Source organism: Echeneis naucrates, chromosome 10 (genome assembly GCF_900963305.1).
Source record: "Echeneis naucrates chromosome 10, fEcheNa1.1, whole genome shotgun sequence".
Taxonomy (NCBI): domain Eukaryota; kingdom Metazoa; phylum Chordata; class Actinopteri; order Carangiformes; family Echeneidae; genus Echeneis; species Echeneis naucrates.
Genome location: NC_042520.1, coordinates 5039623 through 5055753, shown reverse-complemented (window position 1 = coordinate 5055753; position 16131 = coordinate 5039623). Strand labels below are relative to the sequence as shown.

Below are 16131 nucleotides of genomic sequence, written 5' to 3'. Positions count from 1 at the left end.
CAAATTAGCACACTCGTGCTTTGAAGACCAACACTTTTATGGGAGGTTACGCACACATTAATCACTACTGCTAATTGCTGTAATAGTAGCCAGTGCTGTCAAATGACTGCTTTATTTTCAAGGAGGTCACGTCACAGGAAATATAATAAGCAAGATCATAACATTGTGATTTATATTTGACACTTTTTTTAATCAGCTGCCTTGTACGGAATAACTCACCGTCTGCTCGTCTGACCACATCTACTGCGGCGCATGAGAAATAAAATCCACGTTGATGTGGCGGATCCAAAAGAGATCCATTTCACGCCCCTGTTGGACCCCAGGCCACTTATACATGTGCTGTTGCAGCACTTTGTTTTGCCCCAAACCTCCTGAAGGCAGCATAATAAATACTTTCTGAAGCTTCTGTTTACATTTCCCAAACTGGTGGTTTTCTTGAAACGTACAATTATATGGCGTACCAGGTCTTCCCTTTTGGCCCCGTTGGTTCATAGAAGCCCTCTTTTCCCACCCACTGACAACCACTTGATTTAGAGTCCACTGTGCTGATAGTGATTTATGCCTCAGTTGATGATAGGTGTGCCCATATTGTTTTGTCGATATGGCGAAGACAGCTCAAGGTCATTGCGCGGTTAGTATTCAATCACCGCATCATCCAGAGAAAGTGAAACTGTCACCACATATCCCAATTGATTTTCTCAGATCATAAGAGGCTGTTACTTCATGCTGCCACAGACTAAAATTCAAAGTTTACATTCATCCAAGGCTCCGAAAGGGTACGCGGTGCCAGAGACATATCAGACTAGAACGCTCATTTACTCGGGGCCATTTCTGAGTCAGAGCGCAATGTACCACACTTCATTAGCCAAGATATTTTGAGCTCACTGATTAAGAAAGATGTAACTGATGTTTCAGGAGGGAAATTTGGCAGTCGCTCTTATGACAAAGTGCTATCTTGCACAGCAAAATTTGATATAACACACATTCAGCTTCCAAAGTTTCCTCTGAAGTTATAGCTTCTTATTTCATCCGGTGGACTCTCTGATATTCATGTGGCTCACTCTAATCATACACTCTCCTTCATCTCCTTCTCAGTGTAGGCATATCTAAAAAAATAAATAAATAAATAAATAAATTGAAAAAAAAAAAATCAGGCACCAAAAAAATATTGAACAGAGAAGAGCCTCAGTGGTAACCACATTAAACTATGCAAAATTTCATTATTATAATAATTGAGCCTGATGAAGCCAAAAATGAGACAAAAATATTTTTATAATCCAGGCAATGTTTGAAGGACTCGAACTAAAATTATTAAAAAATATATATATAAAAAAATCATAAATAAAAAAAAAATCATCTGAATGGCAATTTATTAAAATATTTTTTTCTGCTTTGGAAAGTTCTGCAGCCTCATTTGTCCCCCCCCACACCCACACATCCACAAGACTATCCAGATCCCCACCTCTGGCTGCACCCACATGATTGTTACTGCTCCTTCACTTCCTTTGAATGTTTGTAAGTGATACTACGTGGTGCAGGCACAAGGGCACCACGTATTAATGAATGCTGTTAATTCATGATGGGAAACAAAATGAAAATCCAAAGTGTTGGTTCAGTCATATCTGAGTGAGTCACTGTTATCACTGATATGAATCAGTCTATACGTTGGTGTCCCAAAGGCTCATTAAATCACTCTCATCATACAAGCAAATTAATTACACATGACAAGTGGCAATTAAATTCAAATGAAAATAAATACATATAATGCCTGTGTTTTTTTTTTTAAACATTTTCCTCTGCTCATTTATTTCACATCATTTTGCTTTCTGAGTCACTGAGTCAGTGAGGCAGGCCTCATGATAACACCTGGATCTGAATTTCCCTGTACTGTTGGGGGTCATTACAGGTCACTCACCTACTCTCCAGGGCCACATTGCTGCCCAGGACCCAGCTGTCCTGCAGCTGGACGCATTCTGCCGTGCTCTGCAAGTCGGCCGCCAGGCCGGCTGTGGGCGGTGGACTTGGGCTCCTCTGATTGGCCAGCGAGCCGCGGCTCAGGGACGTGATGGACGGGTGCTGCTTGTGTGGGGGAGGGGCTGGCGGGAGAGGCGGTGGGCCTTGCTGACTTGACAGATGATCACCTGAAGAAAGGCAAAGGGGAAAAATGCATCAGAATATGGAAAGAAGTGTAATGGTGACAAAATCAAAATGCAATAATGTATTCTGCTGAGTCAAACGACACTCAGGGTATCATTTGACTCAGCAGATGGGTAAGACGATGCACCTGTATGCACAATATGACAGCATACAACCACTTAACAGACCCAGTAAAGTAAATACAACCAAGAGCAAGACATTAAAATGAGATGCAACCACTGCAAAAAGAAAGGAAATAAGAGCTGCTTTTATGGCGACACACATAATAATTGTCACAAAACGCCACACGCCTGACAGTTGGGTTCTCTTAAACAGAAGGTCACTTAGAGAGGCAGCTGTTCCTTTATGGGCGCTTAACGCAATGTTTCACGTTTGATTACAGCCGGAGAAGACTCTCAAATAACTAATGACCAGAACATCCATTAGAGCTCTGAGAGAACAGGTTTTCCAATTTCACACAAAGCTGTGTAATTGGCCCCCAGAATGGCATGTGGTGATTATCTATCCATCTTCCCCTTTTAAAAAGGTAAAAACCCACAGTGCTGACAATTCTGATTTGCTCCGATGAGCCCCAAATGGGTATCGTGTTTCTTTCCTCACAGAGGTTTAGAGAAGATTGAGAACGCTGGGAGATGTGTCTTTTAGGAGCTGTTGTTATTTTTGCATTGATAGTGTGAATTTTTATGAAGCCTACAGGAGTTAAATTTGAAAGTGTATGAATGCTGAAGGTTGGATCTGATGCATGATTTAACCTTCAGTTACTCAACCATGAATAAAGACCTCGGGGCCATGGATTGAAACTTGCCCCATGTTATTGGCTGGGCTAAGCAACTTTATTGAAAGGATGCTAGTCACTGTTTGGGAAAGTGCCTGGAATGACCATGCAGTTTTTGTCCTTCACTGTGTGCTTCCACTTTTCAATGTGCCCTTCAATACAGAAAACAAGCCATTCAATGCAGAAAAATTAGCCTTGAATCTGGAGGTGGGAGGAAACATGTAAGCAATTTGAGCCACTGAATAATTTCCATTACTCTGAGGAGATGCACGTGGTTCTACGACTCGTTTTTCTCAAACTAGATAAATATACAGTCCAAGGAACATTGTGAGAGTAAAACTCCTTTTTTTTTATGACTGATTAGTTTGCCATGTGCTATTCCTTCATTACACAACTTTTTGTGCTATCTGTTTCATCTGTAGACAGCGACAGACACGCACTCACACACACACACACACACTCACACACACACACACACAGATACTGTCGACATGTAAGGATAAACGACATGGAGCAGAGTCACGAGCGGCGGGTGTGCACAGTGCTGTTGTAGAAGTCCAAGCTCAGATTAATTGATTCCTTACTACAATTACAGAGAACCAACATGGCTATAAATACAATAAAAGTGAAATCACTAGGAACAGCTGAAGGTTGTTTTGTCCCCCCTCCTTCGTTTGTGGGCTGTGATTAGACCTGGATCAAAAATAATAAAATACGATACCATCACAACCCCAAACTACCTTATTTGAAGTCAACTCTAGTGTCCTAACTCATGAATTACTCAAGATCAACTGGTATTGGCATTTGAAAAATATAAGGCTGCTATGACTTAGTGATAATGATTACAAGACATCCCACTCATCTCTTGGGCTAGACTCTGAGCTCTATTAGAAAAAGTGCTAAGTAGGCTAATAGAAATGTGGATAATCTACCAACACTGGCTGGTTTTACATCACCTCTGGGGTTTTTTGCACTGTATGATCCTGCAGCGGCCACCAGCTCCACTTCACCTCCCTTCCTCTAATCAGCACACACACACGCACACACACAACAGCACGATGACAGCGAGTGATGGAGGGGAAAGAATGTAAGAAATAGAAAAAGATCTCACATGGAGGGAATGTGATGATGGCCAGAAAACATTATTTTCAGAGGTCAAATATATTTTTTAAGAATCCCTTGTAAAAAAAAAAAAAAAAAAAAAAAGCCGAAATTCCCTTTCAAGTGATCTAATGAGGGCAGATTTCACTTGAAATAAATCCTCTGCTTTAAAACACCATAAATGCCTGTTTTGTGAGACACATAAAAGCTGTTGGATTTGTACTCCACCCATAAACATTCCCTTCCAGTCGTGCCCTCATGTGACTCAGTCAATCCCTGTGAACAATCTGCCCTCCCATTTCACATCACAAATAAAAATACATGACAGATACTGTTCAGATTTGTCTCCATTTACCTTCATGTCTGTATATTGACCATTGGCATTAAGAGCAAGTAAACATCTTGATTGCCCTTCTTTAGCTGCTGCTGCACTGCTCGTACAGAGAGGTTGCAAATGCAGCAGAAGCTCCCAGCCCATAAAAAAACATGCAGGTGCATTATAGTTGATGGGCAAGACGCTGGTGCAGCAACCATGGATGACGCACAAGCCTGAACTTCCTCACCGTCGCAACTTTACAGTCAATCTATTTCCGATGAATCAACATGTTGCATGCATGTCTGAACTGTGACATGAAATAAAACCAGATTTTAGGTGAAAACACTTACCACATAAGGATTTTCAAACACTAAATCCCAAAACCTTCAAAGGAATGGGATTTGACATGCAGCAAATCTGTCGGCCTAATCCCACAATGGGACTTTGGGGACATGAAATCCCATGAACTAAATTAAACCTACTGTATGCACGCTTTGAAAATGCACACAATGCTTTTTTTTTTTTTTTTTTTTATTGTTGTTGTTGTTGCTATAAGTAAAGCCTTGCACTTGAAAGGCTGTGTTTCAGTTTACTGCACAGCGATGTGATAAAAACGGTGAATCAGTTTTGTTTTCTCCAGTTTAAGGAGCAATACTCGGTCAAATGTTTTCCTAGACTAAAGCGGCCAAAAACATATCTATCCAAATTGCTGCGCACCGATTTGCAGGTTTCAACAAGGTTCCTATCTAACTTCTGACTGGTTTCAGCCGGAATGAGATGACAAAACTCAATTATCGTTTCTGCCACAGTTAATGTAATTGCCATACGATGACTCTAAACTTCAGCAATTGGACTAAATTCACCGTATCGTATTGAGGAAGAAGGACCAGCTGTGATATCTTATCTGGAATGGCTTGTCCTTTACTTTAATCTACCTTTCAGTTTGACAAGTATTCCCACACCCCTCGCACTATATCTGCATATATAAACGTGTGTGTGTCTGTGTGTTATATATGTACATACATATACATACATATCACAGATTTCACTCAACACAAAGTTATGCCCTTTTAAGCATTTAGATGTGAGACCCGACTCCATGTTGACTTTGAGTGATTAATTATGCAAACATTTTTCTGAGTTAAAACGTTTTATCTTCCCCTTAATCTTTTTGAGGTCAAGATCAAATGGTGCAGAGGTTGATTTTATTGAAATCTTTTCTAACTTGTTTGTCATTTCTCTCTGAAACAAGCGACCTGGTTGACACACCTGTCTTCTTTTAGAAAAACAGGACTAAAGTTTTAATTGAAGAGCTTCAAGAGAGGTTATTCTGAGAGCCGAGACCACAAGCTGGTCATTTTCAAAAAGTGTACACCTGTAAATAAAATATCTGACACTATTTGATTTCCGGAGCGTTCAATTCCTCTCCACACAGCAGGTGTCAGTTTTGTAAGGCGCAGCGGGCTCTGGTCTCTGATTAAAGACATAGATTTGAATCCGGTGTCTGACAAATTGTTTTACACTCAGGACAGAGTCTCTCTCTGATGAAACGGTTATAAGTGATAACCTCAGAGTGATTCTGCGTGATGTAGCACTCGCAGAGCTGCAGTGCGTTCTCTGTGTACTTGAGGTCTGAAAGCCACTGGGGTAAACCGTGCTGAAATATGGACATTTGGCACAGTAACACAATGAACTAGATTGTACGCTGCAACGCATATGTTGGTTTGTGTGTGTGTGTTTCTTTCTTTCTTTATTATTTTTTTTTTTGGGTAATTGTAATAAGCACACTAAACAATGAGCCTTTAAGAAAGCCTGGCAGTGTCTTCAATCAAGACACACAGGGAATTAAGCTGGCCTTTAAAGTGCAGGCTCAGTAACTGGGAAGGCAGATGAAACAGCTGTGTGGTTTATGGGGCTTTGCTTTGAAATCAGATCAAGACGGATGCCTCCTTTGCATAATTCCTCAACATCAGCTTGTCATCGTCTCCATCGGTAACATGCTTTAAAAGGACATTTGTGATTAATACAGCATGCCAGCACTAAAATGACAAACTCATTCCCTCCTTAATGATCCTTGCAATATCTATCAAATCTATCAAGGCTTCTGTATTTCAACACAAGCACTTCTTGGAGTATGTCTTTGTTTTAGTTGCTTTCAACACTTAAGAGGTTTTTATTCAGAAGAGTCAATTGCACTGGTCTCTACGACTGAACCAAGAATATCCACAGTCCAATAGAACACTTCCAAAATGTGTTTCAGATACAGAAAATTATCCCCCAAATGGTTCAGGTTTGCATATGCACATACTTTTTTCCATTTTGTAATAACCGTCAGATGTTACAGCTGTGAGATCAAATTACATCACATTTCTCTTGAACTTTTTCATGCCATTTCTTGATAGTTGGATATTTAGGTCTATTAGTTTCTTGCAATGTGCGCTCCTTTGAAAATATCTTTTTTTGATTAAAGGACTGATAGACCTTGAATAGTTTGCATAATGTTCCAACACCAAGTCAGGACACAATTAAAAGCCGTTTTGCACTCACTAAGCTTGGCAAGCTCAGTGAAAGCCTTTTCATATTCATTGTGTAAGTACTACTGCAAAAGGTCTTGTGCCATTTTACTCTCCATTAAGAGAGTGATGCAACTGCTAATGGAATTGAAAGGGCATTTGCTTTGACTGGCTTGCCCTTCATCAATAGGAAAATTGCGGTATGTGTGCATCACAAGAATTCCAACAAAACAGATCACACAACCTATGGAGAGCACAGTTCTGGTGCTACAGCTTGTAGTGCCCTCTTTTTCTTTCTTTCTTTTTTCTCTTTGTAAAGAACAGCCACCATTAATTTGCTACGGAAAACTCTCCACTCCGCGAAGTCGGATTTCAGAAAACATTAAAATAGAAAGACAGACCTCTAACAAAATTCTCGTTGGGTTTTATATGGAATGAATAATGGATGAACTCTACGATAAAACATGCCATTTGCGTCAGGTGGAATGTTTATATATGTCAAATCAATAAATTCATCCTCATCGGCGCCTTGTTTTCTATTAACCTCGGCACACATCTCTGGCGCCTGGTCAGAGGCAGCAGCAGTATTCCTCCGTAGAAAAAGAGATATCAGCGTCTCACTGGGAAGCCCTGAAGGTGGGTTGGCGGGCGGAGTAGTGTGGGTGGGGGTGGGTGGGGGGGGGTTGTACCCGCTGGAATTCGGGACCAATAGAACAACCTTGCCCGAGGTGAGTTTTGGGGATTTACTCTGTTAAGGGAGTTGGCAATTTTCAGGGGCTTGGGGTTTTTAGAAAAAAAAAAAAAAAGTGTGTGAATTCCATCATATTTCCTGCCAGTGAACCTTCACTGCTCTCCCAGCCTTGCCCACTCTTCTCTTGACTTTTTATCTGATCAAAGGCAGAAATTTCTTTTGAGCCATTGCTCTGCAGGGTAACTGGGATGTAACCAATATTTCATGGTTTACATAATCATTGCATTATTGAAGAAGACATAATTCAATTTAAATGCACTTAATGTGCTCCCACGGACTCATATAACAGGCATTCATGAACTCACATTTGATGTAAATCCTAGCCTGCCATTCCCCACCAAAATTTTTTTTTTTTTAAATACGCAAATGCACAAGATGTGAAGCGGTGCAGCTTCTGCAGGTTCAACTTTCTGTTTGTCCAGCTCTCTCTTTCTCGTCTTGCTCTCTCTCTCAGTCCTGCATTGCTACAGATGGCAGATCATCATACGGATGATGACTGCTTAGCAGCTCACCGATTACATAGCAGTTACTCTCCATCTCAAAAGCTGCTTTGACAATTAGCCTGCTGACAAAACACTTTGTTGCATTCACTCATGTGTGGACAGCTTTGGCTTCCTTGTTTGTGCAGGGAGACTGTTTCACACTTGGTAAAACGCTCCAGTTTGTAACTTCAGGTTCATTGCCTTACACAGTGCTGCAGTGACAATACATGTATCATTTCTTCCTAATACCTGCAGGGCTGAAACCTGGCTCCGTCCGCAGGGAAGCGTGCCAGTTCTCACTTTCCTGAAACACATTTCTATTTGATTTGCCTTCACACAGCCATTAACATAATCAACTAGTCACTTGAGGGTAATTTTCAACAGAGCCCATCAAGCAATTGATATTAAAAATGTCGCCAGTACATGTATACTCATTGTCAAGTCAAGTTGATTTTCCCCATTTTCAAGAGCCTCAGAATGGCCTGATATTTAAAGCTGTCTGTAGCAATATTTCAACTCGCTCAAAATCTTCAAAGCCATGTTACATCATGACGAAGATTAAAAAGGGCAGGCATGATTTACTGTAGCTGATTGAGTCCATGAGCTACCAACACAAATGTTAGGCTGCTTACAAAGAAACAACAATAATGGCACAAAAAAAGTTTTTAGCATGACGCATATTTAACATCTGAAGCTTTAAATCTACATTTCTACCATAAACAACACTTTTGTATTTGACCTGTGGAATAAAAGCCCTAAAAACCTAGAACAACATACCAAACAATGCTCAAATGATTAACAGAGCAGAGGCACATTGCATAGTCATGCGTTAAGTCTTTGTTGATTAATTACAAGCAAACCTTATCACATTTCGCATAGCTGTCTGAAAATAATACTGAGCAGCTTCAAAAACACACTACGTTAGTAGGGCTGCTGTCAAACAGTCACATTTTTCACTGTATTGAAAAAATAATGAACTGCTCCAGTTCCTTGTCAGCGGCATAGCCGTCATGTTGGCTACAAATTCTTGGCCTCACAGTTTGTTTGCTCCCCTTGACGTGCCGTTATAATCGCAGTAATAGCAGCAACCTGCCTCTTTCTGTCACTGCATCATCCTTGTTTGACGGCAGGACAACACAGTAAGCTACTCGATCGCAAGCGACATATATAAACAAATCACTGACGAGAAAGTGGGGAAAGGAAGGAACTGGAGAGCCCTGCTCTCATCTAAATGCGCTTCCACTCTGCGTTTTGTTGCGTTGTCTATTTTGAACTGTTTTGTTGGCATTCTTTGGAAAAGAAAGTCGCCGGTTTCAATCTTTCTCCTGTGTGTGTGTGTGTTTGAGCTGAACTAGTCTTAAGAGCAGTCATTCGCTCTCTCCCTCAATTTCTGGTTAGCTTGAATGGCTTGTGCCTTCGGTGAGAACAAGTAGTTGTGATGGTGTCTGGCTGATGGAGCCAATGCAAAAGTCTGGTTAGGATGGCCCTGGACACCTCAGGGATGGAAGCTTTTTAACATTCAAGAGCTTCCTGACGGATTTCAAGCAATTTATTTCCAACTGCAACTGAACCTCTGAATGTTGAGAATAACAGCAAAACAGTCTCGCTGAAGTGAGAGTCCTTTTTCTGTCAAAAGCAATATAGATTTGAATTAGTAATTGCACACAAAAAAATTTGCCTACATCATCTTAGGGGTCATAGAAATGTGACATGTGTACTCGGGAGAGCTATTCATATGCTTCCCCATTCATTTACTGCTCGCTTCCCCAATCACTTGAGAAAATGGTTGCAGGAAAAAAACAAACCACTTATGGCTGTAGTGGCACAGTCTTTTCCAATGGCTGCTATAATTGCATTTCCTGCGCAAGTCACTCAGTTTTGTAGGGGGAACCAGACAAAGGAAGCAGAATCCATCTAAAGAAGGGAAAGCCTATCTTTTCCTGATTAATTGTTGGCATATTGTTCTCAACTGGATGCACTCCACTTCCACAGATGACTAATTCTCATCTCAGTTGTGAGGAAATTTGAGGAGGGAAATTTATACTGTGTATCTTTCACACCACATTGAAATGGCATTATGAAATCTATATAGTATTCCACAGGGGTAGATGTTTTTGTATTCTGCTACAAAGAAAGAAAGTGTTCGATTAATTCTCTATTATTTAACTATCATGCAGTGACATGGTCCCATTATGATTAACGCTGTAAGCGCTGCTTTAAGAAAAGAGTAATTTTACTAACTGCAGTGGTTAATCAATTATCATCAGTCTACCAGCAGAAATATTATAATGATATTGATAGGATTTAGGTATATCACTGCCATGCAATTATCATTTTGATCTTTGTTTAATCAGCTGATTATTTTCTTGATTGACCTATCCCTTGCTTTATTAATTAAATGTCAACGAAAAAGGGAGGGGGGGGGATTCCCCAGAGTTGAAATTGCCATCCAAGCCTCTTTTAACTGATGTGATACAATGAACAAACAATCCACGCCGGGGCCTATAAATTTCCTCCTGACTCCTCCAAGCATTCCCACATATAGTTCTCTAAGCCAACACTTCTTGCAGTGTCTGGTTCCAGAGATGCAGCTACATCACACAGGCTGAAAATCCCTCTGCTTTCCAAAGAGCTTTCCTGAGGCCAAGGCTATGAATTGATATCCCAATGTTGCATTACTTTTGGCTACAGAGCAGAGCACAAGAAGAGAATAATAATAGGATGAGTCATTGGTTTATTCTCATACTGTCAATATCCTCAATGGGCATAAGCAGTAAACTTTATATCTGCAAGCACATGTTTTGTTATAGAGTCTATTCATGTGCACACACACTTACCTATATATATTTATATAGATAGTGTATGTGTGTGTGTGTGTGTAAGCTTAGCCTTCCAGCACTACTAATGTTTTGAAATTTTCCATCAGAAAGCCCTCTGCCTCTCCTGACAAGAACAACCAAATGCAACCTGTGTGTACCCTCTGAGGCTCTGTGCATGCTCAATCAGCGATATGATATGGCCCATGGCTCCGGGCTGAGGTCACTGCCGGAGTCTTGAAGCTTCCTCATGCATGAGGTAGCAACACAGTGCTTCCCTACTAATGTGCTGCCGCCTGGACCGGAGCTCCACCCTGAGGAAACTGTGGATCTATATCTCTTAAACTCTGTTCTGGACTTTGAAATGGAGTGTGTAAAAAAAAAGATTTCCAGCGTGGCCACAGAAATTATGAGCAGCTCAGCTGTAAAATAATGTGACTTCACGGAAATATTTTGGTTATGCTACGAAATGGAGGCTCTGTGCTGATCTGAAAAACCAATCCACTCCAATCAAGACGACTTCACTTTTGTGCATCCTCAGATGGAGACAAGGTCTCGAGTGGCTCGGGCATCACAATTCATTTGTCAAACAGGCCTTTAAAGTTTAATCTTCCGTGCAGTCGTTCTTAATTTTGAACCACATCCCGTCTTCCACTTCAGTGTGGCTCTCACGTTTTCTACAGCATGTTAATCAATAATAAAAGTAGTCAGGAAGGCCAGACGTACCTCCCTTCAAAATCTCTCTAATGGTGTTTTGCTTGACAACAGCAGACAGGGCTGCCTGCGTTCCAGTCTTCATTCACCTTAGAAAATACCACCCTAAGCTTCATCTGTCATGTATTGGCTGTGGCGTAACATTTCACTTTGTTTGGCAGACATTGATTTTTTTACCTCCAAGGTGTTGTCAAGGAGGCATCCAACTCATACATACCTCCTATGCTGTCTCTCTGGAGGCTGCTTTGGAAGGAATTGCGGCAACACACGTGCACGCACTCACAAAAGAAAGATCAGAGGAATGACAAAAGCTGAAGGTAGCTGAAAATATATAGTATAGATAGTATAAAGAGTAGAATAAAGACACTGGTGGGGATGAAATGTGTGATTAGGAGTTGGGGCCTACCAAAGCAGCGCCTCGCAGTCCCCATTCTAGTGGTGTATTTATGAACTGTAATAAGCTTGGAGGCATGTAATCCAGATTCAAATACATTTTGTAAACACACACAGCGATGCAAGCTGATACGCTGAGGATCACCATATCAAACCAGATCCGTTGCACAAATGTGGACCTATTATGGTTTTACAAGGGCTGCCTGCGCTTGTGCTCTCTGCCAAAACACTCTCAGGACACCAGACAGCAAAACACGTGCTAAATAAAACGCCTTGAATCCACTTCAGCGGCTTTATCCAATCCTCCATCCATATGTTTGGGGTGCTTTCCTCCGCAGCATGTCAGAAAACAACAATTTATCAACTACTCTCTTAACACAACCCCCCCCCCCACCCTGTGCACACACAAACACACACTTGCAGCCGAGTTGAGCAACACTTTATATTCATTAGGTCTCAGAATGTTGTAACAAATGGCTGGCTTAAAAGAGCAACAGTATATCTTGTTTAAGGAATATCTGGCACCAAAGAGAGGTGATTGATGAGGTAGCCTTGAACATAAGATCCTTCCACTGTTTGATAATCATGTTAACAGAATCAACAATTATAACATGGTTTAAAAGCAAGTTAGAAGGTCTGGTTTTTTTTGTTTTTTTTTACATGAGAGCAAACATATAGCCACGCAAGCATTTCTGTGAGTTAATGTGATGTTTACCATGTTCAGCATTTTGATTTAGAGCATCAGTATGCTAACCAAGTCCAGATGAGGCTGAAGGCAACATCATTACTTTGACTTATTTTGAATGTTTGGCCAAATACTGGAAAACGAAACTTGTGACCTGATGATAAAAAGAAGCATCTTGATCACGGATGGAAACAAAGGAAGGAAACTTCATGCTTTAGGGTAATGACATCAATTTTCTGTACAAAGGCTGCAGAAATACACATAAGAAGAAGAAAAAAAAAATATATATATATTACAGTCACTCCTTTCTTTTAGTGCTACAGTGATTTGCTGTGCTGAAAAAGCCTCCCCTCTTTTCTTCCCAGGGTTCAATCTCAGGCCTATTTTGATATTTTGCTGAAAAAAAAAAAAAGGTCTAATGATGACACAATGTCAGGCAGGCGAGGTTTGGCTGTGGATCTCGCTGCTTTCTCACTCGTTGCTAAGAGCGAGTGCCATAAACCTGCTGCGTTTCTAAAAGCGTGTGATAAATATCTTGATTATTTATGAAAATGAAAGAGACCGGAGAGAACAGCTTTATTGTGCAGAAGCACTGCAGACGAATTACACTTTCCTACAGTTCGCTGCTTTGTTCATTAGGATTTCTCTCCAAAAGGTCAAAAGTTCAGTCACTGCAACAACTGTCTGTTCACCGTGCAAGACGCTGGATCGTTACATGCCTACTTATTGTGACTCACTCTGGAAGATCATCAGCTCAGCATTTATATATTTATATATATGCAAAATGTTTTTTTTACTGCAGCTAATAGCATAAGTAGCAAAAACTATCATTTAGACTAATGGCTGGAAATGCAATCATTGCTATTTAATGGCTTTGATGAGGATATGTTTAGTATACTGAAAAACATGATGGGGAAACTTTTGTATCCATAATGGGTTTGAGTCTGTTTCCACTGCAAATTCAGAATCTGCATTGAGTATTAAATTGAAAATTTTCCACAATGTAGATAAAGTTAGATAAATTCACACATATAATTAGCTCAGGTAAAAGCGTGCCTGTTCATGCCATGTGATAATATGAGAGTGGGCAAAGGGGTGTTAACGTGGTGAGAGCAACCAGAATACCAGGAAAGAGGCGGCAGCATCCATTATGCCTCTCTGTGCACATTCCCCATTTAGCCTCTTCATACGAGTCCACAGAGCTGTGCATATCTGCAGTTTTGTTGCTGTACTTGTAAACTATGCGATTTGGGTTTCGTGCCACAGCAGGCATCAATTAACACCTCTCTCACGCCTCCACATCTGAAATGCATCAAATTTGGTTCAGTGCTGCTCAGAACAAGACACGAATTTGTCATGAGGGAGGAAATGTTCGACACTGGGGAGCTAGCTTACTGCTCACCTTGGGCTTTTAAATCAAGAATAAATACCAGGCATATTGTGCATCTTGATTGTGGACTGGAATGATATTTGTCACTGTTGCCAAATTATCTGCAGACGGTACAGTACGATGGCAAGAAATAAAAATATGCTTTGTGTGGGATGCACCTGTAATTCTTCTTCTTCTTTTTTCTTAATCACACCACATCTGTCTAATTTAAACCCTTATTTGCACAATTTTCACAATTTTTAAATGAGTGAATTATACTTAAACTACTGCCGTTTATAAAACACATTAGCAGAGGATAATGAAATTAGTTGAAATCCCGCAGATGTTCCAGATACAATTGCACAAAGGTCAGTTTATTAGAGCTTCAAACCTTCTCTGGGAGCTAGGGAAATTGCGCTGAAAATTTTTGAGCATTCTCATCAAATTTCACTGAGCGTTAAAACCCAAAATCATTTATATCAGGGAAAATCTGTCTTGATAAATTGTCATTATTTTTTCCTTGAAAAGTATACAAAGAGGACATTAATACAATAAAATCTAAACACTTTTGGTGTCAGATTTGGGTGCACAAGGTCAGTGACTGCATTGACAACGGAAACCAAGATTTAAGCTTCTGGTGATCATTTAAAGGGGGAAAAATAATCCAGACTTTTAGTTTTATTCTATTATGATTACTACTATATTTTTAATATTAGTAAGGCCAAAAATGATTTTCCTACTGTCCCATTACCCTTGTGTCCCTAATGTATTTTTTGCTAGCCTCAGACCAAATGATTCAGAGTCTTATGCCTCCCTGGAGTTGCCGCCATTCTCCCTTTTAACTCAGGTTGCTGCTCCCGATTTAGTTGTGGAGGAAGTACCACTGAATGTCACTGACTGCATGAGCCAAGACGAAAGAATGCCGATAAGATTTCAGACATGTTTGATTTTTTATCACAATATCAAGAGGGAAAATATACCAATCACCATAATGAGTGATAAGCCAAACTATTCATTTCATTCCAACATTAAAAATTTGTCCAGGAAATGTCCATGAAAAGTCATTTCATGTTTAGCACGACTTGTTTCAGTTGTTGTAACTGTGATCCCAGGGGCTGAATGCTGTTTCTGAATGTACTGACAAACCACCTGCTTTGTTGTTCAGATCTGAAGAATTTTTGGAATTTGTCTTATTGGAAAAAACAAAAAGCCTAAAAAAATGAAGCTTTTGTTTTCACATCTTCACTTTTTTTTTTCTCTCTCTTAACCAGCGGCGTGATGCTGTCATCAAATATAGTTTGTCCTCCTTTGAGCCACGCACACTGCAGAACTTACATGACCGTGAGATGTCTCTGCACTAGAAGACCCCGATCGTCCTATAGATTGGATCTAATCGTGTTTGCTTCGCCCCAATTAGATAAAAGAGGGCCATCAACACACAAGCTTTCACATCTCCTTTGATGATACCCATGTTATTCCTCCTGTTCACCAAATGGCAGTAATGGGAGGCAAAGGATGGTCTGCATTCACACCCAGCTGAGTCATTTCACACTGGAATACATCCATCAGAATTAAGATCATAAAAGCCAAGACGAGACTGACAATGGAAACTGAGAAGTGAAATCTGAGAGAAAAGGCGGCAGCAGGCAGCATATGGTTTAGCAAAACCATAAGCTCTCAGTTTATAAAAGGCAGCAGCTGGTTGAGTTTCCTGGCGAGGATTAATATTGTATGACTACACTGTATATGCTTTAGTCTTGACCAGATTAAAACAGCACAAGGGTGTATTGATACAGCAGCAAAGCCACAGTTGGCACCACAGGCGGGAGTCGCACTTGCTCCCAGTATCATTTTTCAGCCATAATGCACAACGAACTCTCACTATTTGGATAACCTTTTCCTGTGCGTCTTGATAACACCTTTTTTTCCTCTTCGCTCGTGGAATCACCAGCGCAGTATATAAAGATGGATGATGACAGGACAATCAATCACACAGTCTGTGCTTGAATAATTTGATGAAACTCAAGCTATTCGCCAATGCTCTTGCTTAGTCAGGGCA

At 40.5% G+C, this 16131-nt stretch overlaps 1 protein-coding gene across 1 annotated transcript in view; it reads right to left on the bottom strand.

Annotated features, from left to right (window-relative positions):
- The window catches only part of si:dkey-237h12.3 (teneurin-3), a 115139-nt gene that overhangs the window by 70463 nt on the left and 28545 nt on the right, over window positions 1–16131 (bottom strand). The window contains exon 2 of the mRNA XM_029512425.1: window positions 1916–2141. Coding sequence (XP_029368285.1) covers window positions 1916–2141 — 226 coding nt within the window. The remainder of the gene's footprint in view (window positions 1–1915; window positions 2142–16131) is intronic.